General features: G+C 38.3%; 1 protein-coding gene across 2 annotated transcripts; it reads right to left on the bottom strand.

The window, feature by feature from the left end:
• Positions 1–1,513: 1,513 nt before the first annotated feature.
• DDX52 (DExD-box helicase 52) lies at positions 1,514–25,613 on the bottom strand. 2 transcript variants are annotated; one of them, XM_086360395.1, is made up of 15 exons: positions 25,451–25,563; positions 24,166–24,358; positions 20,542–20,672; positions 19,385–19,570; positions 17,320–17,463; positions 16,331–16,442; positions 14,217–14,289; positions 13,519–13,722; positions 11,126–11,216; positions 9,137–9,259; positions 8,869–9,019; positions 8,614–8,689; positions 7,241–7,312; positions 6,604–6,696; positions 1,514–3,519 (listed from the first exon to the last, which is right to left on the bottom strand). In XM_086360395.1, the coding sequence occupies exons 1-15, from the start codon at positions 25,535–25,537 to the stop codon at positions 3,465–3,467; spliced, it is 1,791 nt and encodes a 596-aa protein (XP_086216521.1). In that variant the 5' UTR covers positions 25,538–25,563; the 3' UTR covers positions 1,514–3,464. The 2 variants fall into 2 exon arrangements, with proteins under 2 accessions (XP_086216521.1, XP_086216522.1); XM_086360396.1 differs by lacking the exon at positions 24,166–24,358 and having other exon boundaries at positions 25,451–25,613.
• Between the last annotated feature and the right edge of the window lie 588 nt (positions 25,614–26,201).

Raw genomic sequence — 26,201 nt, 5'->3', positions numbered from 1 at the left:
CTGTCGTTTTTCAAATAGTCATGTACGGGTGTGAGTTGGACTATAAAGAAGGCTGAGCACCGAAGAAGTGATTCGTTCCAAGTGTGGTGCTGGAGAACTCTTCAGAGTCCCTTGGCTGTAAGGAGATCAAACTAGTCAATCCCCAAGGAAATCAATCCTGAATATTCATTGGAAAGACTAATGCTAAAGCTCCAATACTTTGGCTCCCTGATGCGAAGAGCTGAGTCATTGCAAAAGGCTCTGCAGCTGGGAAAGAGTAAAGGCAAAGGGAGACGGGGGCAGCGGAGGATGAGATGATTAGACAGCATCACCCAGTGGACATCAATCTGAGCAAACTCTGGGAGATAGTGGAGGACAGGGGAGCCTGGCATGCTGCAGTCCTTGGGATTGCAGAATCAGACACACTTAGCCACTGAACAAGTAATATTATAGTTAGCTTTATCTTTTACTCTTGCTTCAGGGCTTTTACAGGGAGACAGTTCATAATAATAGTTATCCTTTATTGGGCACAAATCACTGGTTAGAAACTTTACTGTTTCAAATCCTCAGTGTCCCTAAGAGTTACTATTGGCATTTCAGATAAAAAAAACAAGGTTAAAAGAATTTGTAATTCAGACCACACAGCTGCAAAATACCAAGACCAGGATCCAAGTTAAAGTGTTTGACCTCAAAGTCCTTGCTTATTTCAACTACAGTGTGCTGTTTTTTTCCCTCATGTCCACAAATTTCATTCCTCCCCTTTTTAGATGGAACTGTGTAGCAGATGTTCCAATTGATATAAACTGATACATACGACCAAACTCCATATAAATCCATTGACAAATCAAGTTGATATAGGCTTATGTAGCCACTTTAAAAGATGGGTGATTTTAAGACAGGAGAAACTACCTAAAAAAAAGGGGGGGGGGAGGAGTATTTCAAGGATCATAAAGACATAATTTCTGTTTCTGCTGGGAATACTTTGTTCTCTTTTGCATGCTGGCTGTTTTAAGTCTCCGGCTGTCAGCCGCTCCTGACATTTCCAGTTCAGGTTAGCTGCTCTCATGTGACGCTTCAGCACTGTGGCCTTATGTCTAACATGGCACTTACCACACTATTTGTCCTTTACTTTATCCCCGCCACTACACTGTTAGGGCAGGGACTATGTTATGAGGCTTTGTATTCCTAACCAAACAATGTGTATTTAAAGAATATTTTTTTGTGACGTGATCACATGTCGGGCACAGTGCTAAGTGCTTCTAATCTTGAGACATAGTTGGTATTACCCTCAATTTCAGTAATAATAAAAAAAAGATTGGCAAAAGGGTGGCACCAGTGCATCCACCTCCAGAGTATATTGTGAGTCAAGGATCTGTTTGCAAGAACGAAAACATCACAGGCTTGGTACAGTATTTCTTGCACCTTGCAGCAATAGGTCTCCATTTACATAAATTCTGAAGATGAACAATTTTTGTCCCATCTAAAATATTTTAAGTTGGAGTCTACCCATCCTGACTCTAGAATAAAAGACTGATTACAGGAAATAAGTAAGTTTAATTCAAATGTTGCTGAGTAAAGTTTATTACAGTATCGATGACCATAACTAACATTCATGTCAGGTGCCACTCCAAGTACCTTACATGTATGAAGTCAATTTTTTATTCCACTGTACAAAACTCAGTTCACTCAGTCATGTCCAACTCTTTGTGACCCCATGGACTGCAGCACATCAGGCCTCCCTGTCCATTGCCAACTCCTGGAGTTTACTCAAACTCGTGTTCATTGAGTCTGTGATGCCATCCAACCATCTCATCCTGTCATCCCCTTCTCCTCCTGCCTTCAATCTTTCCCAGCATCAGGGTCTTTTCAAATGAGTCAGTTCTCCGAATCAGGTGGCCAAAGTACTGGGGTTTCAGCTTCAGCATCAGTCCTTCCAATGAATATTCAGGACTGATCTCCTTTAGGATGGACTGGTTGTATCTCCTTGCTGTCCAAGGGACTCTCAAGAGTCTTCTCCAGCACCATAGTTCAAAAGCATCAATTCTTTGGTGCTCAGCTTTCTTTATAGTCCAACTCTCACATCCACACGACTACTGGAAAAACCATAGCTTTGACTAGCTGGACCTTTGTTGGCAAGGTAATGTCTCTGCTCTTTAATATGCTGTCTAGATTGGTCATGACTTTTCTTCCAAGGAGCGTTTTTCATGGCTGCAGTCACCATTTGCAGTGATTTTGGAGCCCAGAAAAATAAAGTCTGACAGTTTCCACTGCTTCCCCATCTATCTGCCATGAAGTGATGGGACCAGATGCCATTATCTTAGTTTTCTGAATGTTGAGCTTTAAGCCAACTTTTTCACTCTCCTCTTTCACTTTCATCAAGAGGCTCTTTAGTTCTTCTTGGCTTTCTGCCATAAGGGTGGTATCATCTGCATATCTGAGGTTATTGATATTTCTCCCGGCAATCTTGATTCCAGCTTGTGTTTCTTCCAGTCCAGCATTTCTCATGATGTACTCTGCATAAGTTAAATAAGCAGGGTGGCAATATACAGCCTTAATGTACTACTTTCTCTATGTGGAACCAGTCTTTTGTTCCATGTCCAGTTCTGAGTAATGGAATATTACTCGGCCATAAAAAGGGACACATTTGAGTCAGTTCTAATGAGGTGGATAAACCTAGAGCCTATCATACGAGTGAAGTAAGTCAGAAAGAGAAAGATAAATATCATATATTAACACATATACAGAATCTAGAAAAAATGGTACTGAAGAATTTATCTGCAGGGCAGCAATGGAGAAACAGACATAGAGAACAGACTTATGGACAAGGGGAGAGGGGAGGAGAGGGTGAGATGTACAGAGAGAGTACCATGGAAATTTATATTACCATATGTAAAATAGATAGCCAATGGGAATTTGCTGTATGGGGGGAGAAAAGGAATCTCATTGTTATGGCTCCTACTACAAAAAGCCATCAACAAATTTAGAAACAGCAAAATAAGAGAGATGAGTAGATTTATTCTTGGTAGACAGCTTGTGTTGCCTCTTGTCCATTTCCCTCCCACCACACCCCAAAAAAAAGTGGGTTCTCAAGACTTGACTTTGCCATGTAGTTCCAAATGCCTCTCCACAGCATATACAACACCTGCCTTCACACTTGAAGGGAAAAATCCAGCTTACCACATTTGGGTGTTGTTACTTTAAGTACAAGCTTTAGTTCTTCTATAAGAAGTATCACTCTGGATTCAAACCACACGGATGTCATTGAATGTTTTTCCCACTGTATAATCATTTAAAAATCACCTACGAATTAAAACTTGACATGATACACTGAGAATTTAGGATCATTTTTCACCAGTCCCATGTTCTTGTGGTTGACGTCAAATATTTGGTACAGGTGATTATAAGACGATATATTCCATGAAAAAAACATTCATGCTGGAATTACGAAATCACATTTGCGATACAGTTCTTTTAAAAGTCTGTTTTTAACTTTTGTCCTCAGGAGCTACTTTCTTCTTGTTCTGACCAGTGACCTTTTTCCTGTGATAATGAAAGGAAAGTTGAATTAGAAATTTTAGATATATGTACTTTCCAAAGCTCTACCAGTTTAATAAACATTTACTGAAACCTCCACAATCAAGTATATGAGACATTAGTAAAAAAAAGCTGTGTCTCTGCCCTTTAGAAAAACACATCCACCTAAGTGAGACAGAAACACCACAATAAACTACATTACAACATGGCATAAAAGATTCTGACCTAATAAAAAGAATTCACATTGATTAACTGCTAGACACTGTTACAAGTGCTTTATATGTATCAACTCAGATCTTCTAACTTATGAAAAAAGATTCTATTAGCATCCTCCTTATACAGATGTGGAAAACGAGGTGGAGTGGTTGAGTAACTTGCAGATCATCACACACTGGTAATATTAGATATGAACTCTGATATTCTGATTTTAGAGTCTGCTGAATGGTAAATGCCATCAACTAACTCTTAACCCAAGAAAAACACTTTTGAGAAAATAATCAACATTTGCATACTACAGTAGAGTAATGCCAATCAACTCAATCCTTCACTAACAGCAGCAGAGTTATTATTTATATAACTATTTCCATTACATATAGGGAGAAAGAGGCTTAAAGATGTGAAGTGATTTGTTCAAAATCACACAGAAGAGGTGATATTAGAGCCAGTTCTTGCTCCAAATCCAGTCTCCTCCACCCTCTACTACACCAGGGTGAGTCTGTGGTGCCTGCAGTGAGGTCCACTAGGCAACAGGATTTAGGTGTATTACTCAGTTGGGAAGCAGGGTCTGAAGATATGGACTTAAGAGTAATCAGCACAGAGCTGAGGCCACAGGTGTGGGTAGGATCATTATAGCAACATCTACAGTGGAAAGGCAAGCTGGTGTCAGATCAACTCTTATGTGTATGTTATGTTAAGAAGTATGGTTTTTAAATGTGAAGAAAATAGACAACTAAAGCACCTTAAGCAGGGGCTAGGGACAGGTTTATATCAAGTGTCCTCAAAGTCAGTGCAGCCGTAAGTTTTAATAACTTCAGGGCATAAAGGCTACAGACTTATAAAAATCAACAAAATACATAATTTAAAATATCAGTATTTCTTATTATAGTTCAACAGAGCCACGATCTTATGCTCTAGTTGATTTTCCGTCTTGGTAAAAACTTTCCTCAGCTGCTAGTCAGTACCTGAAAAGATTGCACTTTCAATCTTAGCTTTACGATCACCCAAGAATGAGGTTCTGATGTACATGCAACAATTCAGAAAGAGCTCATCGCAGGAGAAAGTCTAGTGAGACAGATAAGGTGACAAAGCAGGGCAACCTCCTGTGCCAATGCACTGGTCTACTAATCTTCTACCAATCCACCCAGGAACTGTTGCCACAAAGAAGAAAAATAAAAAATGCATTAAGGAGGCACAAAACTGATTAGGTATGAATTAATCTTTCCAGTGATATATTTTTGTAAGGTTGTAACATTTATTCCTCCCGTTATTAAAGCTCAAAACCACTAAACCCTTGGGACACTCTGTACATGCCATGTACTGGGGTTGAACATGACTTCCCACAATTAATACAAAATGTCAGGCTGACTCTTCTCATAAGGAAAGTGCAGGCCAGTTTTCTCACCTGGGTTCACCTTGTTCCTTCTACATGCCTAAATTTTACCTATCCCTGAAGATAATTCTACTTCTGTAAAACTTTTTGCAAACAACACCAATTCATAATGATTTTCCCTTCTCTAGCTTCTATTTTACTTAAAAATTATTTTCTAATTATTTTTTTCATGTATACTAATCTCCTTTCCCTAAGTTCAGGAAAGGGGTCTCATTTTACACCCTTTTAACATCTTACTACATATTATGTATGTAGTACATATGTAATACAAATACATGCAGTAAGGCTAAAGATGGACAGTAAGTACTTGGCAAATGCCCACATTTTATATATGTTATATATTAACTGGTACTGACAGAATTTAAAGTGTCATTTTTCTTAAATACTGGAAAGAATAGTACTATGCAGAATATTTCAGTCTACCTCCATGAGATCATGGTTTCCTAGTAGTGATAGGCAAAAAAGGTAGTCCTGTGTACATTCTAAAAAAAAAAGAAAAAGAAAAAAACTATACTTTGAAATCCTCAAAACATTAAGCTAAATGACTGAACTTATAGTTTACTCAAGCTTATAATTTATATATAAACAAATTTGTGTATAATTTCATATAAATATGTAAATGTGTATAATTTCATATAAATATGTAAATGTTTATAATTTACATATAAATAAATTTATAATTTACTCAAATTATACTTTTCAGAGATGTTTCAACATGCTTCAGTGTAAATCCTACTGAAATCCTTTCCAGAATATGAAGCTTCAAGGAAGATTCCATTGATGTGAGTTGACAGTCCTAACAGGTGGCTTCTGTAGCGTGTCCAGATGCAGGCCGGGTGGAGATAGTGTGTCCATGTGTCCTAAGTCACTGTGTCCGACTCTTTGTGACCCCATGGACTGTAGCTCGCCAGGCTCCTCTGTCCATAGGATTCTCCAGGCAAGAATACTGGAGTGGGCTGCCATGGCCTTCTGCAGGGGATGTTCCTGACCCAGGGATTAAACCTGTGTCTCTTTAGTCTCCTGCACTGGCAGGCGGGTTATTCACCACTAGTGCTACCTGGGAACTCCATGTGGAGACAGTGGACAGTGCAATTCTAATTCACAGTGAATTGAAATCATATTTCCAAAGATGGAAAAAAAATTCATTAATATGTTAAGACAAATTCCAAGATTGAATTAACCAAGTTTCCAAATCATTAGCAACCTGATATATTACTTTTATTAGATTCTATAATGGACTGTTGCTAATGTTTAGTCACTCAGTTGTGTCCAATTCTTTGCGACCTCATGGACTGTAGCCCCCCAGGCTCCTCTGTCCATGGAATTTTCCAGGCAAGAATACTGGAGTGGGTTGCCATTTCCTTCTCCATAATGGACTGTAGACCTATTAAATTTTATTTCTAAAAATCTATCCTAAGGAAAAAGAAAGCCCATGTTATATGAAAATGACAGAGTCAAACTAACTTTTACCATATACTTACCGTTTATCCTTTGCTTTTTCTAAAAAATATTTTGGAGTTGTACTAATGCTCTCCCTTTCCAAGGGCTTCTTAATCATCTTTTTCTTTTGTTTACTGGAAGTTACAAAGAGAAGAAAGAACTGAATTAAGTGCAACTTAAATTTAGAGAGCTAAAACTAAAACTAGTTTTGGTTCTTGGTCACAAAATTTGTTTATCTACTTACTGGTTTATAGTGACAACACTGTATCCACTTTAATATACTAGTTTACCTAATAGTATCTAGAGCGGTAATCCAAAGAGATGAAATTCAACCAATTTTTACAAAGGCACTGATTATGATTAAAATATGTGTCACTCATATCCTGCCAATAAGCGCTAGAGTGTGATTCTGGCTAATTAACTACTTTTTACTAGCTTTATGAATTAAAATCTGAGCATATTTCACTCACATTTAATATTTAAAAAATCTGAGTACTTAAAATTTCAAGGATGAAAAACTGACAGGGAAAGAGCACACAATATTCACAAATATTTAAGTGGAAAGTTTTTACTTTAGAAGGTTCTAAAACAGTAATGTTGATAGAACCACAATGTACGAGTGTGAAAGTAAGAATGTACATGCAGAGAGAGAAGTCCCAAGTAAACTTAAGACTGTACCTTAGTAGTTTCTGGAAACCTTTTATGTATTCTGGGACAGGACATCCAGCCTGCTGGATAACATTGGCAACACTGAAAAAGGTATCAGTAAACATAAATTTGTATCTTGTCAAACTGTTGTTTATGTACTTAAACCCTCTGTACAACAGAAGAGGAACTAAGACTACACAAACAAGAAACTAATCCAGTAAAGTGTTCTGATCAATTATTACCAGAAGCAATCACATTGGACTACTGAGAGAAGAGTCTGCTGGACTGCAATCAAGGTACTGATGAATAATTTTAGCTAGCAACGGCTTCTACTCAACATGCATCAAGCCCTAACCAGCACAGCCCAGTGCTGGATGAAAACGCTGAAGTCAGAGTCACACTTAAATTTATTAAATCATAGGGCTTGGCTGACTTGAGCTTCTCATGTACAGTCACTTATTCAATGTACAGTCATTTAGAAGCTTTTGTAGTAAGTATCATCATTATCCCCATTTCCCAGATGGAAAAGAAAACTGAGGTGCACACAATGATATGGGGGGGGGGGTCATCAGAGTCACATGCTTAGAGCTGCTGAGGAGAACTCAGGTGCATCAAGGCTGCTGGAATACAGTCCCCTACATATCACACGAGTCTGCTCACGACAAAACCAAGGTTGACAGAGCCAAGGCTCAGAAGGCACAAATCAAAATCTGTGCCACAACTGAGAAACAGGTCAATGTATAAACCACCTCCATCCACAGCTTGATTTGTTAGAAATATGAACTGCTGTCAGTTATCATCAGCCTAACATTACTGTAGGCAGCCCAAGTGTAGGAAACACAACTCAGCTTTTACATTAACATCTAGGATGATGGGCTAAATTAAGATGAGATTCTAAAAATGTATCCATCATATGTTACCCAGGCCTCAAGGAGCTACAACTGAATAATACTGGAGTGTGTTACTAAAGCAGTTTTTCCTCTATGACAAGTGACCTGGGACTAAAGATAAACTCCATCTGCCCCTAAAAGTAATGGGAAGAATGTACCATGCTGAGATCATTTTGACTAGGCTGTAACATAAAGAGATTCAGGGATTAACTTTAACTATTCACTAATCCAAAAACCTTAATATTACCTTGTGATTAATATCAAGTGATGTTATTGGAAGAATTCTTTGAGTATGAAACTTAAATGAATACTCTCTTGTGAATACTTCCAAATCTAACAACGGAAGAACAAAAACGAAGCCTTTTGATCGTTTTTCTTTCATGGCTAACATTTGGTTGACTAATATCATAAAAGAATTTGGGACATAGCCATTTTGTAATTATCCATCGATTGTGTATAAGAATAAAGAACTAATTTTGCCAACTTAATGCTAAGCTATTTCTCCTAATTTACCTTCTTAATAATGGTTTATCATCTTCAGTGAAAAATGTAACAGCTTTTCCTTTATGCCCAGCTCTTCCAGTTCGACCTAAGAGAAATCAGATCATTAAAAAAAAACCAAAAAAAACTCATTTTTGAAGGGAATGGGACCTTCAAGATTCACATATACAAGTCACTGGATTTTTACAGTACTGAAAAAATGAACATGCTGAAGGGACTCTGGTAGACATGCTAAGACAGATGAGTGGGGGTGGGCACGTGACTCACCTATCCTGTGAATATATTCCACTGAGCTGGTTGGAAAGTCATAGTTGATAACCAAGTTCACACCTTTAAAATCGATCCCTCTGGCTAGCAAGGCTGTACAAATAAGAACCCAGATTTTTCCTGCTCTGAAGCTGTGGACTGTGTTATCTCTCTGGTTAAGAGAACATACGAGAGATGTTTTAGCACCACTCTGGGAATGGAAAACAAGTGCTTCATAAATGCCAGTACTTAGTTCTTTGTTGCTTTGAAAGTTTACATTTGACTTTACCTGTTGCTGTGTTCTGTCTGCATGAATAACATCCACGTTAATACCTTCATATATGAGCTCATGAAAAAGTTCTTTAGCCCTTTCAATGGACTGAACAAAAACAAGAACAGGTGGATTGAAACCCTAAAAGAAAGCACACATAACCCATAATTAAGAATATAACTGCATCATTTCATAAGATTTTAATTCAATTTAGAAACTGCCAAATTTCTCAGACCTGTGGTCTAAGTCTGCCTCCATCTTCCTCAGCACCCATTCTCCACAATGGGCTTTTCCTACTTCCCTTCAACAGTACTCTCCATTTTGCCCATCCCCAAAATCTTGTCTAATTAATCCCCCTTCACCTGTCTACGGCAATGGATGTCTACTCCTTGAAATAAACACGTTTGCTTCTGTGCCTCAGAACATTTTTGTTCCTTCTTAAAATGTAGTAATTATCACTTTAATCCATTATTTATCCTAACTGTGGGTATTCCAAAAAGCTTAGTTCCTGGTTCTCAGTTCTCTCAAAATTATCTTATCAAGTTAGACAAAGTTTAAGTTATAACTACCAGCTCTAAGCAAATGATTTTTACATTTTGTATTATCAAACCCTGATTCTCTCTCAAACCAGCTTTCTATATTTTCAACTGTCAGCATTAGGACTTGACCTTGTAATTATGGTCCATACATCCTTTCAGAATCTAATGCGACATATGAAGCTGTCTAGTAGGTAGTCAGACATTCACACAATTTCAGAAGGTTCACAAAACAAATTCATGCATGGCTAAAAATCCCTGGAGTATAATCCTATGTGAATATCTGTCAAAACCTTCTATTTCCTATTGCCAAGTGATATCAATAACTAACAAATAGCACAATGTGCCAAGCACTATTCTAAGTACTATATTTGTATCAATTCAGTCATAAAACAAAAAACCCCACTCCAGTGGGCCCTACTCATGTAAGGCCCCAGTTCTACATGGAAGCAGCAGAGTGGTGGGGGGAGATTTATATATACATGCATACTCTTGTTTTATTGCACTTGGCAGGTTTTTCATAAATCAAAGGTTTGTGGCAACCCTATGTTCGAGCAAGTCTATCGACACCATTTTTCTCCGAGCACCATTTGCCTACTTCTTGTCTCTGTAGCACATTTTGGTAATTCTTAGAATATTTCAAACTTTTTCACAATTATTATATTTGCCACGGTGAGCCGTGATCAGTCCTCTTGGATGTTACTAATATAACACGCTGAAGGTGATGGTTACCAAGTTTAGCAATAAGGTATTTTTAATTAAGGTGTGTACATTGTTTTTTTGACATAATGCCACTGCACACTTGACTACAGCATATGTAAATGCAACTTTCCTACGCACTGGGAAATCCCCAAAATTCCTGTGACTCACTTAATTGTGACACTGGCTTTACTGTGGTGGTCTGGAACTGAACCCCCAGTATTTCTGAGGTCTGCCAGTTCACAGATGTGGAAAAAGGAGGCTTTGGGGGCATCAACTATGTCTTTTCCTAGCCTTCCCTGCGCTGGGGACAGAAAACTTAACTTTATTCTCAGAGGTGAGCCTCTCCACTTGGGACGAGTTGCTCCAATGTGCTTCTTACTGATTTGCCACTGGATTACTAAACACGACGGAGAAGGCGATGGCACCCCACTCTAGTACTTTTGCCTGAAAAATCCCATGGACAGAGGAGCCTGGTAGGCTGCAGTCCATGGGGTTGCTAGAGTCGGACACGGCTGAAGCGACTTAGCATGCAGGCATGCATTGGAGAAGGAAATGGCAACCCACTCCAGTGTTCTTGCCTGGAGAATCCCAGGGACGGGGGAGCCTGGTGGGCTGCCGTCTATGGGGTCACACAGAGTCGGACACGACTGAAGTGACTTAGCAGCAGCAGCAGTACTAAACACGACGCAGGAAAACGTGCTCAGCCTCCCGTCAGTAATACAAGGCTTGGTGAGCTTCATCAAAATTTGAAAATGCAGCCCAAATTTACCTTTTTAACAAGTTCTCTCATGGCCAGTAGTTTTCCAGTCTCTGAACCAACAAAGAGAAGCTCTTGTTCTACCGTCTCTACTGCAGAATTCCTGAGAAAGAAAACATATCTTACAGTGTGACAGCCAATCTTTGTTTTTCCCCATAAATTTTAAATAAATGAAAAAATTTACACATACCTCCAACAGAATGATTTTTTCCATTATCAATATAAGTACCTAATTATTTATGTTTTAAAGACAAAGTTTTTTGAAATTTACTTTTACCTAGAGAATAACTGCTTTACAATGTTGTGTTGGTTTCTGCCATTTAACAACGTGAATCAGTCGTAAGTGTACGTATGTCCCCTCCCTCTTGAGCCTCTCTCCCTGTCCTACGCCTCTCAGTTGTCACAGAGCTCCCTGTGTTATACCAAGGTTTTTAAATTTTAGTTCAAGTACAGCTGATTTACAATGTTGCATTAGTCTCTGGTGATTCAGTTATACACACACACACTTTTTCAAACTCTTTTCCATTATAGGTAATTATATGTGGTTTATGTATTTTACCTTTAGAAGTTTGCATCTGCTAACCCCAAACTCCTGCTTTATCCCTCCCCCCTCATTTCCTCTTTGGTATTCCTAAGTTTGTTTTCTATGTCCATGAGTCTGCCTGTTTTGTAAAGAAGTTCACCTGTATCATTTTTAGATTCTACACATATTCTACAATATCACATTTGACTCTACTTTCTTCACTTCGTATCATCATCTCTAGGTCCATCTGCGTTGCTGCAAATGGCATCAGTGAGTCGGACGCGACTGCAGCGACTCAGCAGCAGCGGCAGCATTCCACTGTGTATGTACATATCACATCTTGACCCGCTTACCTGTCAGTAGACATTTAGGCTGTTTCCACATCTTAGCTGTTATAAATAGTGCTGCTATGAACACTGGGGCACATGTATCTTTTCAAATTAGTTTCCTCTGGATATATGCCCAGGAATAAGACTGATGTATCATATGGCAACTCTATTTTTAATTTTTTAAGGCATCTCCATACTGTTCTCCATAGTGGCTGCATCAACTTATATTCCCACCAACAGTGTGGGAGGGTTCCCTTTCCTCTACACCCTCTCTAGCATTTATTCTTTGTAGCCCTTCTGACGATGGCCATTCTGACTGGTATGACGTGGTGCCTCATTGCAGTTTTCAGTTGCATTTCTCTAATAATTAGTGATATCGAGCATCTTCTCATGTGCCTATTGGCCATCTGGATGCCTTCTTCAGAGAAATGTCTATTTAAGTCTTTAAATGTTCTCTTCTGATTATAAAAATGTTATTTCAATTAAAAAAAGACATAAACAATAAGTTGCCCACAATTCTACCAAATATCAAAACGATAAATTTTGATATTTTGTTGTGTTCTAGTCATATATTTTCATGTTTCCAATCTTTCAAAATCTTTCTAAAAGTAAAATTAATGGGTAAAATCAGAACATTTTAAAGGTTGCTTCATATGGCTAAATTTTTTTCATAATGATAGCAAAGGTTTATTTATAGACAGATAGTTGGAGTGAGGTATCTCAAGGCTTTATTAACACTCTATAAGCCACTGTAATATACTATGTATAAATACTTTTTCCACTCTGTTATCTCCTTTCATAATTATATTTATGGTGAATCTGTTCTATTTTTCTTTTTATACACAGGAGTTTTAAGTTGGAAGTAGCTAGGATATTCTTTATTATTTCATTTGGCTTTTTACTTAACACGGTATTACAAGCACTTTTTCATACAGCCACAATCTTCACTTTTACTACTTCATTTCCATTCTCCTGGCAAAACTGGAGTACATGTTCATTCCCTTCTCCAGGGAATCTTCCCAACCCAGCAACTGAATACAGGTCTCCTGCACTGCAGGCAGATTCTTTGCTGTCTGAGCCACCAGGGAAGCTCCATACTACTTCATGGGTTGCACTACAGTGTATCAAGGGGAAGTATTATAATTTCATAAAACTTTTTCCCTACCAATTAGCATAAATGCACCCCAAAATATTTTTAAAAAGGAATTATAAATCAAGTGGCTCAGTAACATTAGCTTCCTTCTCTCAGCCCTACTGAGTTAAGCCATCAAAGAGATTAAATCCTCTGGGTGGCCACAGAGCTCATGGTCATACTTTATGGAAGGGAAAAATCAACTAAATGCACGATGACAGTAATATCTACATGACAATATGAGAATGTCCCTTTAGATTATTCTAACACAGAATATCCTTAATCAATCTTGACTTTAAAGAATATGTTTCTTTCAGTAAAACTCTTTTTATTAATCTTAGGCCACACAACCTGTCTCTTTTAGTCTAAAATAATGACTTGTGTGGTTTTTTCCATCAGTGGGATAACGTGGAAGAATTACCTTGCTCCAACGGATACAGTAATGACACTGTCCAAGTTCAGTCTGCACCACTGTTCAACGTCATAGGCAAACGTTGCACTGAACATAGCTCTCTTCACCTTGTGGGACGTACAGGCCAAGAAAATGGAAGCCAGCTGGTCTCTGAACCCAGTTTTGCCATCTTCAAACAGTTTATCTGATTCATCTACTACCAGCCATTCAACACTAAGAAACAACAACAAAAAACATTTGTAGCTTATTGAACTGAAAGATCCAGGACACGTCACTAAACTGTGGGAACACATAAAGAAGTCAAACCACAATGACGCTTCTCAGATCTACATATTGTACCAGAAAAAGGTACAAGAAGAATAAGCAATAAAAAGGTAAAACAAGATCAACATAAATTAATGTACCTATTCCATTAGACCCCAAGGATATGAAGCTCCACTGGCAATATCAGAACCTCAGATAAACGTTAGGAACTCCATCACCACTGCTGAAAGATGTGAAAAATTTCTAGGGAAACTGTACTAATTGCTTATCAGAATCCGTTAACTTTATTTCAGGCCAGATATTTCTCAGCACCAACACTGACTGAAAGCTGGCAGATAGCAAGCTCCAAAGGGCAATACTACAAGTATTATATTATAGTTGAGGACAAAATATAATCAACTTAATGAAAAACAAACATAAAAGACATTATTAAAGTAATGTACCTCGTTAGGTCTATTCCTGGAGGATCTTGTTTTAATAAATAGATTAGTCGATTTGGAGTAGTCACAAGGATATCTGTAAGGAAAAACAAATGGTACAAATTGCAAAACATTCATCCCTCTTGAACTAGGGGATTAAGTCCCCTGCATTTCAGTTAATAACCTCAAGTGGGGAGAAGTGCTGATATGCACTATACCAATAACACAACGAACTAATGTACGTATTTTTTTAATCCATCATAGCACAAACTACTAAATCCTTACTCTCCTTTTATTTGACTTGCATGGATCACAATAAACTGTGGAAAATTCTGAAAGAGATGGGAATACCACACCACCTGACCTGACTCTTGAGAAACCTGTATGCAGCTCAGGAAGCAACAGTTAGAACTGGACATGGAACAACAGACTCGTTCCACATAGGAAAAGGAGTACGTCAAGGCTGTATATTGTCACCCTGCTTATTCAACTTATATGCAGAGTATATCATGAGAAACACTGGGCTGGAGGAAGCACAAGCTGGAATCAAGATTGCCGGAAGAAATATCAATAACCTAGGATATGCAGATGACACCACCCCTATGGCAGAAAGTGAAGAACTAAAGGGCCTCTTGAGGAAAGTGAAAGAGGAGAGTGAAAAAGTTGGCTTAAAGCTCAACATTCAGAAAACGAAGATCATGGCATCTGGTCCCATCACTTCATGGCAAATAGATGGGGAAACAGTGGAAACAGTGGCTGACTTTATTTTTTGGGCTCCAAAATCACTGCAGATGGTGATTGCAGCCATGAAATTAAAAGACACTTATTCCTTGGAAGGACAGTTATGACCAACCTAGAAAGCATATTAAAAAGCAGAGACATTAGTTTGCCAACAAAGGTCCGTTTAGTCAAGGCTATGGTTTTTCCAGTAGTAATGTATGGATATGAGAGTTGGACTGTGAAGAAAGCTGAGTGCCGAAGAATGGATGCTTTTGAACTGTGGTGTTGGAGAAGACTCCTGAGAGTCCCCTGGACTGCAAGGAAATCCAACCAGTCCATTCTAAAGGAGATCAGTCCTGGGTGTTCATTGGAAGGACTGATGTTGAAGCCGAAACTCCAATACTTTGGCCACCTGATGTGAAGAGCTGACTCATTTGAAAAGACCCTGATGCTGGGAAAGATTGAGGGCAGGAAGAGAAGGGGATGACAGAGGATGAGATGGTTGGATGGCATCACCAACTCAATGGACATGAGTTTGGGTACACTCCGGGAGTTGGTGATGGACGGGGAGGCCTGGCGTGCTGCGGTTCATGGGGTCGCAAAGAGCTGGACACAACTGAGCGACTAAACTGAACTTGGCCTCTAAGAGGCAAGAATACAATCATCCCACAGTCTGCTTTTCAAACATTCGTTTGTTTTTCAGGAAAATACTTTCCTTAAATGGAACTTTATTCAGAAGTTCAAGATAAAAGCCAAGTAAAAGAGTTTCTCTGGTGGATGTTAAGAGTAGGGATGTAAGCCAGTCTTATCTGCAGAATACTTCCATGGCAGGTTAACAACCAATAGAATAAAGCAGGGATTATCAGTCTCAGTACTACAGACATTTTGGTTCAGACAACTTGCTGTAGGAGGCTGTTCTGTGCACTGCAGAATGTGTAATACTATCTCTGGCTTCTATCCCTCTAATAGTAGCACCTCTCCCCAGCTGTGACAAAATATCTCCATATATTGCCAAATATCCCTGGGGTGGAGGGTGAGGTGGAGAACCCCTGGTATATATTTATGTAACTACTGGGTGAAAGGAGATTTCTTTCAGCTTTTCTAAAAATCGAACTAACTACACTTTAAGAATTTTTAGGTGGCAATTAGGATATTTGAAATTTCCAAATCCCTTACACTTCAAGCATGAACTGAACTGAATTTACAGCTTCCATCCTCTTGAATGCATGCTCAGTTGTGTCAGGCCCTGTGACCCCATGGAGCCTGCCAGGCTCCTCTGTCCATGGGATTTTCAGACAAGAATACTGGAGTCAGTTGCCATTTCCTCCTCCAGGGGATCCCCACCGAGGGATTGAACCCGAGTCTCTTGCACTGGCAGGTGGACTCTTTACCATTTGTGCTACCTAGCAATCCCTTACCAAATTTCTTAGATGATTTAGGTCCAAATTTCTTGGCTGCAACTGCTGCTTTGTGGATCATGTGTATCCTGAATCCTGTTCCCTCAGACAGTTTTACTAACTCTCGGTGAATCTAAAACAGAAATGATAAAAACATCAGCTGCTGAAATACTTGGATAAGATGTACAGTCACTTTTTTAGTATTTATAAAATAGATCTAGTATCAATCCGTGAATACCTGAAATTAAGCTTATGATAATCTGTACATTAACTTGGAATCTTGGCATTTTGGAACATCAATGCCAAATAAGATTCAGTAGTTTCTTCAGGTCTAGTAAACCAGTTCCAAGAGATAAAATCAAAACTCTTCAACTCTGTATTATTTTTAAGAATAAAGTACCATTTCAAAACTATTTCATACTTGGCATGTTTACATTAAGCACACGGGGAGAGTCGAATGGATCACAGTATAGTTTTACTTTCTCAAAAACTGAGATGAGGTTTCCTTTTTTCTAAGTGAGAAAAAAAGTTTTAAAGAGGAACTATATATTACAGACCACATCCCACTACTGTCTGTGGCTCAGACAGTAAAGAATCTGCCTGCAATGCAGATGACCCAGGTTCGAACCCTAGGGAAGATCTCCTGGAAAAGGGACTGACAACCCACTCCAGGATTCTTGCCTGGAGAATCCATGGACAGAGGGGCCTGGCGGGCTACAGTCCATGGACTTGCAGAGTTGGACTCAACTAAGCAACTAACACACATATGTTACAATAGCCTTCCAACTACAAGGATCTTAGAGCATATACCACAGTATAAATGCTAAGATCATCATATTTTAGAAAATTATAAGACTTTATGCAGTAAGACACTTAGAAGTATGCTTTGTACACTATACTTGACCATGACAAAGACACGGCCCTTCTCTTCTGGACCTTTCTATTACCCTCAAATAAGAAAGATGACTGGCAAACACAAACACATACTTTTCAGAAACTACAGGTTATACCTGGCTGGCAAGTTCTCGTGTTGGTGATATAATCAGGGCTCTGAAGCCTTTATTTGTGGGTTGTTTCAGGTGCATTAAAATAGGAATGCTAAAAGCCAAAGTCTTTCCAGATCCAGTAGGAGCAGAAGCCAGAAGTTCTCGACCCTAAAAACAGAGTATATTAAGTATAAGGAAGAGTACATACATTTTTAGTGCCAGTCAAATAATGCTACCAGCCATAAAAATAAAATTATACACAGCAAGTCCAGATACTCACATTCCCATCATTCTTCTAACTTCTCCCATATTTGCTTTTCTAACATCACCCATCTCTGCTACCACCACCCCAACGGAGTTTCTGAGCATTATCACTAAAGTTAATTTGAACTGGGTAAAGAAACTAGATAACTAAAATCCAAAGATAATCCACAACCATATTCCCATTATTTCAATTTTCCTTTTCCCTAATCCTCTTTATCAAAGTTAAATCAGAAAACCAACTTTTGGTCCTGGTATCTGTATTGCTCCATCCTTATGGAAAATTTTAATAAATAACAGAAGGACTAAATGTAAAATAAAAAGTGGTGATAACACCAGTGACAGTCATATATAGGTGACAATCTTCAAAAAGTCACTGTGCTTTTTAAAGCTTTAAGCTAAGGTCACTACAGAAACAACATTTTAATGAAAATTAAAAGCAATTTTGCTATAATGTCAGTAAAAAACATCCTTCAAATATATTCTGATTTCAGTTTCCCAAAGAAAATGAAAAGGATTAATACAGATGAGGAGGGAGGGAACTCATACCCTTTGGCTACTACAATTGGGAAGGCCGCCTTGGTTATGTGGGGAGAAAAAGTCAGCTCTCACTACTATAAAAAGAAACCTCAGAAAAACTTAATTTCCAAAAATCGAAGTTAACTCATACCTCTGTTAACAGTGCATAAACAAATCATGGTATACTCATACAAGAGAATACTACTCAGCATTTCATGTATCAGTAACAAATTGATATATGCAACATGGAGGAATCTCAAAAAAAGTTCACAGAGTGAAAGAAAGAAACCAAAAATAAAAGAACACATACTGAATGATTCCACTTATATGAATTCTATAATATATGGCAATAAGAACCAGAACAGGGCTTCCCTGGTGGCTAGCGGTAAAGAATCCACCTGGAATGTAGGAGACGTGGGTTTGATCCCTAGATTGAGAAGATCCCCTGGAGGAGGAAATGGCAACCCAATCCAGTATTCTTGTCTGAGAAATCCCGTGGACAGAGGAGCCTGGTGGGCTACAGTCTATGGGTTTGCAGAATCAGACACAACTGAGAGATTAAACAACACGAAGAACCAGAAGAGTGCTCACCTCTGGGTGAGGGTGGGGTGGGGACTGAATGGCAAGGGTATGAAACTGCTGAAATTCACTCAACTGTGCACTTAACATCTATGTATTTTTTCGGTACTTAAATATAGCTCAATAATAAAAGGTACTGGGATATGGGAATTCCCTGGCAGTCCAGTGGTTAGGACTCTGTGATTTCACTGCTGAGGGTGTGGGTACAATCCCTGGTTGGGGAACTAAGATCCCACAAGCTGCGTGGCATGGGCAAAATCTTTTAAAGTACTGGAATTAAAAACAAAGTCAGGTTATATACAAGAATTCAGCACTTCTGAAATAGTTCTTGGATATTATAAACCAAATCAATGATGGATAAACAGAACATAGTCTCTATGCTCAGAAGATGAACACATTTAGTTAAATGGAAAATGTAAGTGCAGTTAGTGCAAATACATAGTATATAAAGTGTAAGATAAATGTTGCAAGAAAAAGAAAACATGGAGAATTGGGTGTTAGGGGAAAGAGTGTTGGTAAAGGAAAAAGATCACATCAAGCAGTAGTGATCAAGACAAATTTTATGGAGACACAGGTATTAGAGATGGAGTTTAGAGCATGGCAAGGATTTCAACAAGGGGAGATAAGGCAGAAGGGAGGATCTCACAGACAGAGGAAAGAGAATGAACGCACACACACACACGCACACACACACACGCACACACACACACTTCGAGGCCTTCACACTCACATGCAGCATAACTGGAATGGCTTGCATTTGGATTGGTGTAGGTGTCTGGAAGCCTGCATCTAGAATGTTCTGAAGCAGTCGAGAATTGATTTTATATTCCTGGTCAAGCTGCTGAAACGTAGCAATTGGGTCAGGAAGATCAGTTCCTTGGACATGAATTTTATGTTTATTCCGGAAGAAGTTTAGCTGAAAAGTAAAATAAAGGGATTTGGTAAAATACATTGTCAGATGTTGTAAAGCAATAGTAAGTTTCTGAAATAAGCTTTAGTAGCATATGAAGCTTTCTAGTTAAATTCCAGGACGTGAAAGAGACATATTAGGTACAATTTCCACCCTGTCATAGAAGGATGACCTTCCTAACAATGAAACCTATCTAGCCACACTTTCCACGTTTAATGTGTCAATGCCACGAAGAACATTATTCATACTCATGTGCTACTGTCACAGTCACAATCTTATATAAACGGCTAGAAGACAGGCACTGAATCCATCTAGTTGCTTTATGTGGCACTTAGCACACAAGTGCCGGTGCTTTCTAACGATCTACCCTAAAAGCTCTACTTATTAAGACTGAATGCCACTAGAAGAGTCAGGTGATGTTGGTTTTTTTTTTTTTTTTGGCTTTCCCACTCTCTGATCCAGACAGCCAAATTCTGGATTCAGGATTACTAAACGAGCTGAACAACACTGCATCTATAACATGGCAGGAGTGCAGCAAACTCGACAATGGCATATTTGTTGTCTCTTCTGAAGTCCACTCCTCCTAGTCCCAAGTTAGAAAACAAGTTTCTTAAGAATTCCAACTCTCAAATCCCCATCACATGAAATTCTTCAAAACCAGTGAGTTTAACATAAAGGATAAAGTGGGCCAATTTTATGTTTATCAAAGGGAAATAAATCTAAAAAAATTAATTCTAAACACATTCTCAAATTTGACCCTAAGTTTCAAGATTTTAAGATACTTTCAAGAATTTTAAATTTTAAAAATTTCAGCCACAGCACAAAGGCTACTTTAAGTTTTCATTAAAGTAAAATCTAGACTACTACAAATAACCTTCTATCTTAACAAAATCATACTGTGATGAACCAAAAAACCCAAGCACAGTGAAAAAGGCACAAGGCCAGAAAAACAATTAGGGTGAAGATATTTTTCTCACCTTTTCTTTTCTTAGCTGCTCTAACTTTCCTGAAGTTAGTTTATTTTTTCTTTTAACATTTTTATCTTCAATCTTTGCTTCCACAGATGATATCCACTGTATAGTAGAAACTTCTTCTTCAGAAGTAATTTCTAAAATACATATTTTTAAAAATTTAAAGATTTTAACTGTAACATTCTTAGGTGGCACAAATAGGCCATATCTTCACAATGAAAGAAAAAGTAACAGTTGATACAACTAGATAGTTTTGGTAACTGGCCTAGTTGACTTTGAAGTTTACGTGATAAAATAAATATGCAAGAATAGCTAAAAAAATTTTAAGAACAATAATTAGTAAAGACTACTTCTGGAATTTCTTTTAAATTTTTTCCAACTTCACTGATAAACTGCATATATTTAAAGTATGCAATTTGAGGAGTTTTGACATATGTATATACCTATTGGAGTTCCCTGGTGGCTCCGTGGTAAAGAATCCACCTGCAATGCAGTAGACATGGGTTTGATCCCTGACCTGAGAAGATCCCCTGGCAAAGGAAATGGCAACCCACTCCAGTATTCTTGCCTGGGAAATCCCCTGGACAGAGGAGCTTGGCAGACTACAGTCCATGGGGTTGCAAAAGAGTTGGACACGACTGAGTGACTAAACAACAGCAACAATACACCTGTTAAACCATCAACACATTCAAGGCCATTTTAATCAGTTCCCAAAATTCCTTGTAGCCCCTTATAATGCATTACTCCATTCCTAGGCAACAACCTGTATTCTCTCATTGTTGATTAATTAACTTTATTTTTTCCTGGAATCTTATACAAATGGAATCATATAGTATGTACTAAATTTAGTCTGGTTTCTTTCACTTAGTATAGTTATCCTGAGATTCATCCATTCAATCTATGTTGGAGCATGTATTGATCATTTTAAACCTTTTATTTATAGGGAGCGTCCTATTGTATGGATATACAATCTGTCTATCCTCCACTGTCCAGGGACATTTGGGTCATTTCATATTTTTGGCTATTACAAACAAAGCTATTATGAACACAAGTATACAAGTCTTTGTGAGAACATAGGTTTTCCTTTCTGTTGGGTAAATTCTTGGAGCAGAACAGGTGGATCACATGGTAAGTGTATGTTTATTATTATAATTTTTTAATTCTTTTCAATTTCTACCAAAAAAGCCAACTAGAATTTTAACTGGATTTGCACTGATCCTATAGCTCACTTTAGGGAGAAAGGATCTAGTTGCTCAATCAATAAACATGGTATGCCACACTACTCTACTGGGATTTATAACACAGTATTAGTTTCTCAGTTGTGTCCGACTCTTTGTGACCCCATGGACCCTGGTCCCCCAGGCTCCTCTGTCCATGGGACTTTCCAGGCAAGAATACTGGAGTGGGTTGCCATTCCCTTCTCCAGGGGATCTTCTCAACCCAGGGACTGAACCCGGGTCTCCTGAATTGCAGGCAGATTTTTTACTGTCTGAGCCACCAGGTAAGCTCATTTATAACATAAAGCCATGTTAACTGAAACAAGCTTGTACTGGTTTATGAATACAGAATCAGAAGTAAATGAAATAGAACAGAACCCAAAGACCCAAATATATATGGGAAATAAGTTACAATAAAAGCTGTATCTGAATCCAATGGGGAGAAGATGGATTATCAATATATTAAGATAGTTGGCTAGCCATCTGGAAAAAAAAATTACATTAGTTCCTTATTTACTCTTTACACCAAATAAAATCCCAGAGGGCCAAAGATTTCAATATAACAAAATGAAACTACAAATAAGAAAGTATGGGAGAATTAAAAAAATATATATTAATTTAATGCTTAGGGCACAAAAGCAAAAATAAATTATAAAGGAAAAGATATATTTAACACATAAAATGGCAAAAACAAATAAGATTATGAGAGGACAAGCTAGAAAACATGTGTAAACCCAGTATGCTAGACAAGAGTTAATTCGCTAACAAATTAAGAGAAACAGATGGACAGTGTAATAGAAAAAAGGTGCAATGCGACATGAGGAGGCAAATTATAACAACAGAAAAAGAAAACTCTCATACACTGCTGGTGGGCATCACCAACTGGAATGACTTTTTTAAAAAAATAAAAAATTATGCTCACTTTTATGAGGAGACAGTTGGCATTAACAGACCTGAATCATTACTAATCCACAAGACCTTGAATTCTCCCATTACAACTCTTTACATCTATCCGCACTTGCTACTCAATGATTACAGGATGTATCTGTGTGTTTCTGGTTGCCCAATATTTGAATCTTTTCCCTAAGCTGGTGTCAGGTCCTTTTAGAATTCATCTTGATGGAAGGCTTTATAGTAAACTTCCCTGTAGCCAGGAAAGGCAAATGACTTTTATTGCAACACTGTCACCAAAACTGTGGAAGCAAAGTAAATGTTCGTAACACAGAAACTTGTCAAACCAATTAATGGAACATCCCTACAATATATAGCAGGACACTATGCTATGGCTCAATGAACAAAGCAGTGGACTTCCTAATGATACCATGTTTCTGGTGGACAATTCCTAAATATCTAAATTTAAAATAAGTTTATCTGTTAACTATGAAATCCCACTTTTAAGAATTTATCAAAGAGATATACCCACACATACACAAAGTAGAATAACATTTACTGCAACACTGTAAAAGCAAAAGTGGAGAAACAAGTTAAAGGCCCACCACTTAGGAACTTGTCAAATCAATAATGGAATGTATAACGGGATGTGACGCTGCATTAAAATGAACAAGGCAGTGCATTTCCTATTCATTCATAACAAATTCCAAGATATAGTTTTTTTATAAGAGGGGTAGAAGGAAGGAAGTTTCAGAACAGAACAGCACGTAGAGTATGCAATCATTCATGCTTTTTATGGGAGGTATAAATACATGTCAATAGACTATCTCTACAAAAATATCTAAGAAACTGAGTAACAGAGGTTGCCTCTGGAGAAACAGGGGACTAGAGATAAAACGCTGGGAAGAAAATTTACTTTTCACCCTTGTATAACTTTTAAAAATCATGTGTAAGTATTTACTCTACCAAAAAGGTAAGATGGCTAGGAAACTTAATAGATGAACAAGGAAAAAGACAAATACCCCTATAGTTGAGTACTGAAAAAAAAGCCTTGTGAAAAATAGCCAACGAGTACAAACAAGTCACAAAACTTGAAATGTAAATATCCAGTAAAGCCTATGAAAAGATGTTCAATCTCACCAGTTATCAAGAAAATATAAATAAAAAAAGTTTCACTCATTAGATTGGGGAGGAAAAAAAAAAGACCAACAGTATCCAACACTGCCATGGCTGTAGGAAGTCACTTTGCAGTTATCTGTTCAAAGGAAGAAGTGTGCGTGCCCTTTCACCCACTGAATCCACTTTGGGGATGCTAATTACAGAAATAACAGCACCTGTATAAAAAGATATGTTTACAAGTATCTTTACTGTAACAATATTTGTAATCACAAATACCCTGAAACAACCTGAATGCTATCAAATGACAAACAGCCATATATTGTCTGACATGTAACCATAAGGTTGTACTATTTCTGTAAATGAAAAAAAAATTAAAGACAAAAACCATAAATCAAGCCCTAACCTGAAGTTATCTTCTTCTTTTTCCTGTTCTGCTTCTTCCTTTCAATTTGGCTTTCTTCTGTTTTCTCTTCATCTGGTAGCTCCTGATGAGTTCTTAATGCCCCACAATCACCTGGGACAGGCTTTTTGTTTCCAAAAAAGTCCAGTCCCTGTAGCACCTCCGAGGAATCAAAGTCATATTTCCTTTTTCCTATCTAAAACCCAAAAAATTTTAAATGAAATCTGTGGACAGATTTGGCATTGTTATCACTTTAGCAGCACTGACAGTAAGGACGTGGGTACAATGACTCCCAATCTTTTTTGTCTTTGACCAAATATCTGTTGAGCTGACAAGAGTTTGGGCAAATGGAATCCAAGATGACACCTTTTCTGACTTTATAACAGTAATAATAATAATCATAATAGCAACTAGCACTTTTAAGCCTAACACTTACGCTTAATCTGCATAACAATAACACTGCATAATCAGGCAAATTTCTAACCATGTTTAGATATATTAAATTCCTCCTTCCTTCAACTACCCTAACAAGGTAAATAGCAATATTGCAGATGAGAAAAATCGAGGCATTAACAGGTTAAGCAACTTTACCAAGGTCTCAAGACTGGTAACTGGGAGGCCGAGGATTTGAACTTGAATAATCTGGTTCCAGAGTTCAAAATCTTAACAACTACACTATACCGTCAGAGAAAGAAGAAACACAGGTGTGGCACACACACAAAAATGTCTCCAGTCCCAATACCAAAGTTGATATTCAAGATTTTTCACAACTGGGCCCCAACTTCTCTCGATTTATCACTCACTACTTTCCCTCTGTAAGAGCACCCATTTCAAATGGTTCTTCTCACTACTTAATACGCCGTGGAGTAGCGGGAATAAAAAAAAAAACAAAACAAAACATGCCCAGGCAAGCCAAGACAAACACCGTGAAATAATCTGTTCTCTCCTTTTGAGGTTGTTGCTGTTTTTCAAATTATTTTCCATCAGTTTCGGAGAAAAGATAATTTTTGAGAGTAAGATTCTAACGGTGCTTTCAATAAACTCAGAAGAGCGGCTAGGGAGGTGGAATGCAGGTGAAACATTTCCTTGCTAGACCCAACCAAGTCTACAGAAGGACAGGTAAACGGTTCATTCAGAAGGCTGCGGTAACCTGAACGCCAAATGAGGGAAAATGCCCCACAACCAGGCCACGGGGTCTCCGAGTGCGGGCTCCCCCAGCAGCCAGCAATTTCTCCGGCTCCCGCCCCTTCTCAGTTACTCGCGCTTCTGCCTGGAAGCGATACAATACCTGGAATCGAGCTGCGTCCGCTGAAAAGCGTCTCAAGTCGAATTTGGCCCCCACGCCGAGCCGGCGAAACAGATCGTGAGCATCCATCTTTACCCAGAAAGCTCCGTGGTCTCATAGCGCCTGCGCAGAGGACTTCCTCTCCCAGAAGGCCTAGGGCGGGCGGAAGTGGCTTGGGGAGAGGGCGGGGCCTCCTGGCTGTGAGACGTCGGGCGGGTTTACCGAGTTACGGTCTATCGTTATTTGTTTGATTAGAAAAATATTTATCTAAATCATGCCAGGCACTCACTGTTCTATACTTTAGGGATAGTTTGGTAAACAACACTCCACAAATTTCACCTCAGGAAACTTATATTTTAGTGTTGATAGAAGATGTTAACAAACAAGCAGAATAATTCCTAAATCAGAAAAGTGACAATGAGACAAGGGTAAAAATGGAAACAGGGAGGTCAGTCAAAGTAGAAATGATGGTGGTGGCTTGGACTAGGGTGATGAGCTGAGCTGATGGAATTAAATGGGTAAATTTGAGATATGTTTTGGAGGCAGATCTAAGTACACCTGATGAATTTCATATGAGTGAAAGGGAGGAATCACTCCTATGTTTTTGTTTTAAAATCTGGGGTAAGTGGCATGCCGATTACTGAGTTAGGAAAGACGGAAGGAAGAACAGCTATTTTGTGTGAAGATGAGGCATGGAAGGTGAAAATCACTTCCTATATTTTGGGCATGTTAAGATGCCTCATAGATTTCAAGT

Source organism: Bos grunniens, chromosome 19 (genome assembly GCF_055505025.1).
Source record: "Bos grunniens cultivar Pamir isolate PY7600 chromosome 19, Bosgru_T2T1.0, whole genome shotgun sequence".
Lineage (NCBI taxonomy): Eukaryota > Metazoa > Chordata > Mammalia > Artiodactyla > Bovidae > Bos > Bos grunniens.
The sequence above is the reverse complement of the archived record's forward strand: the minus strand, read 5'-3'. Positions and strand labels throughout refer to the sequence as shown.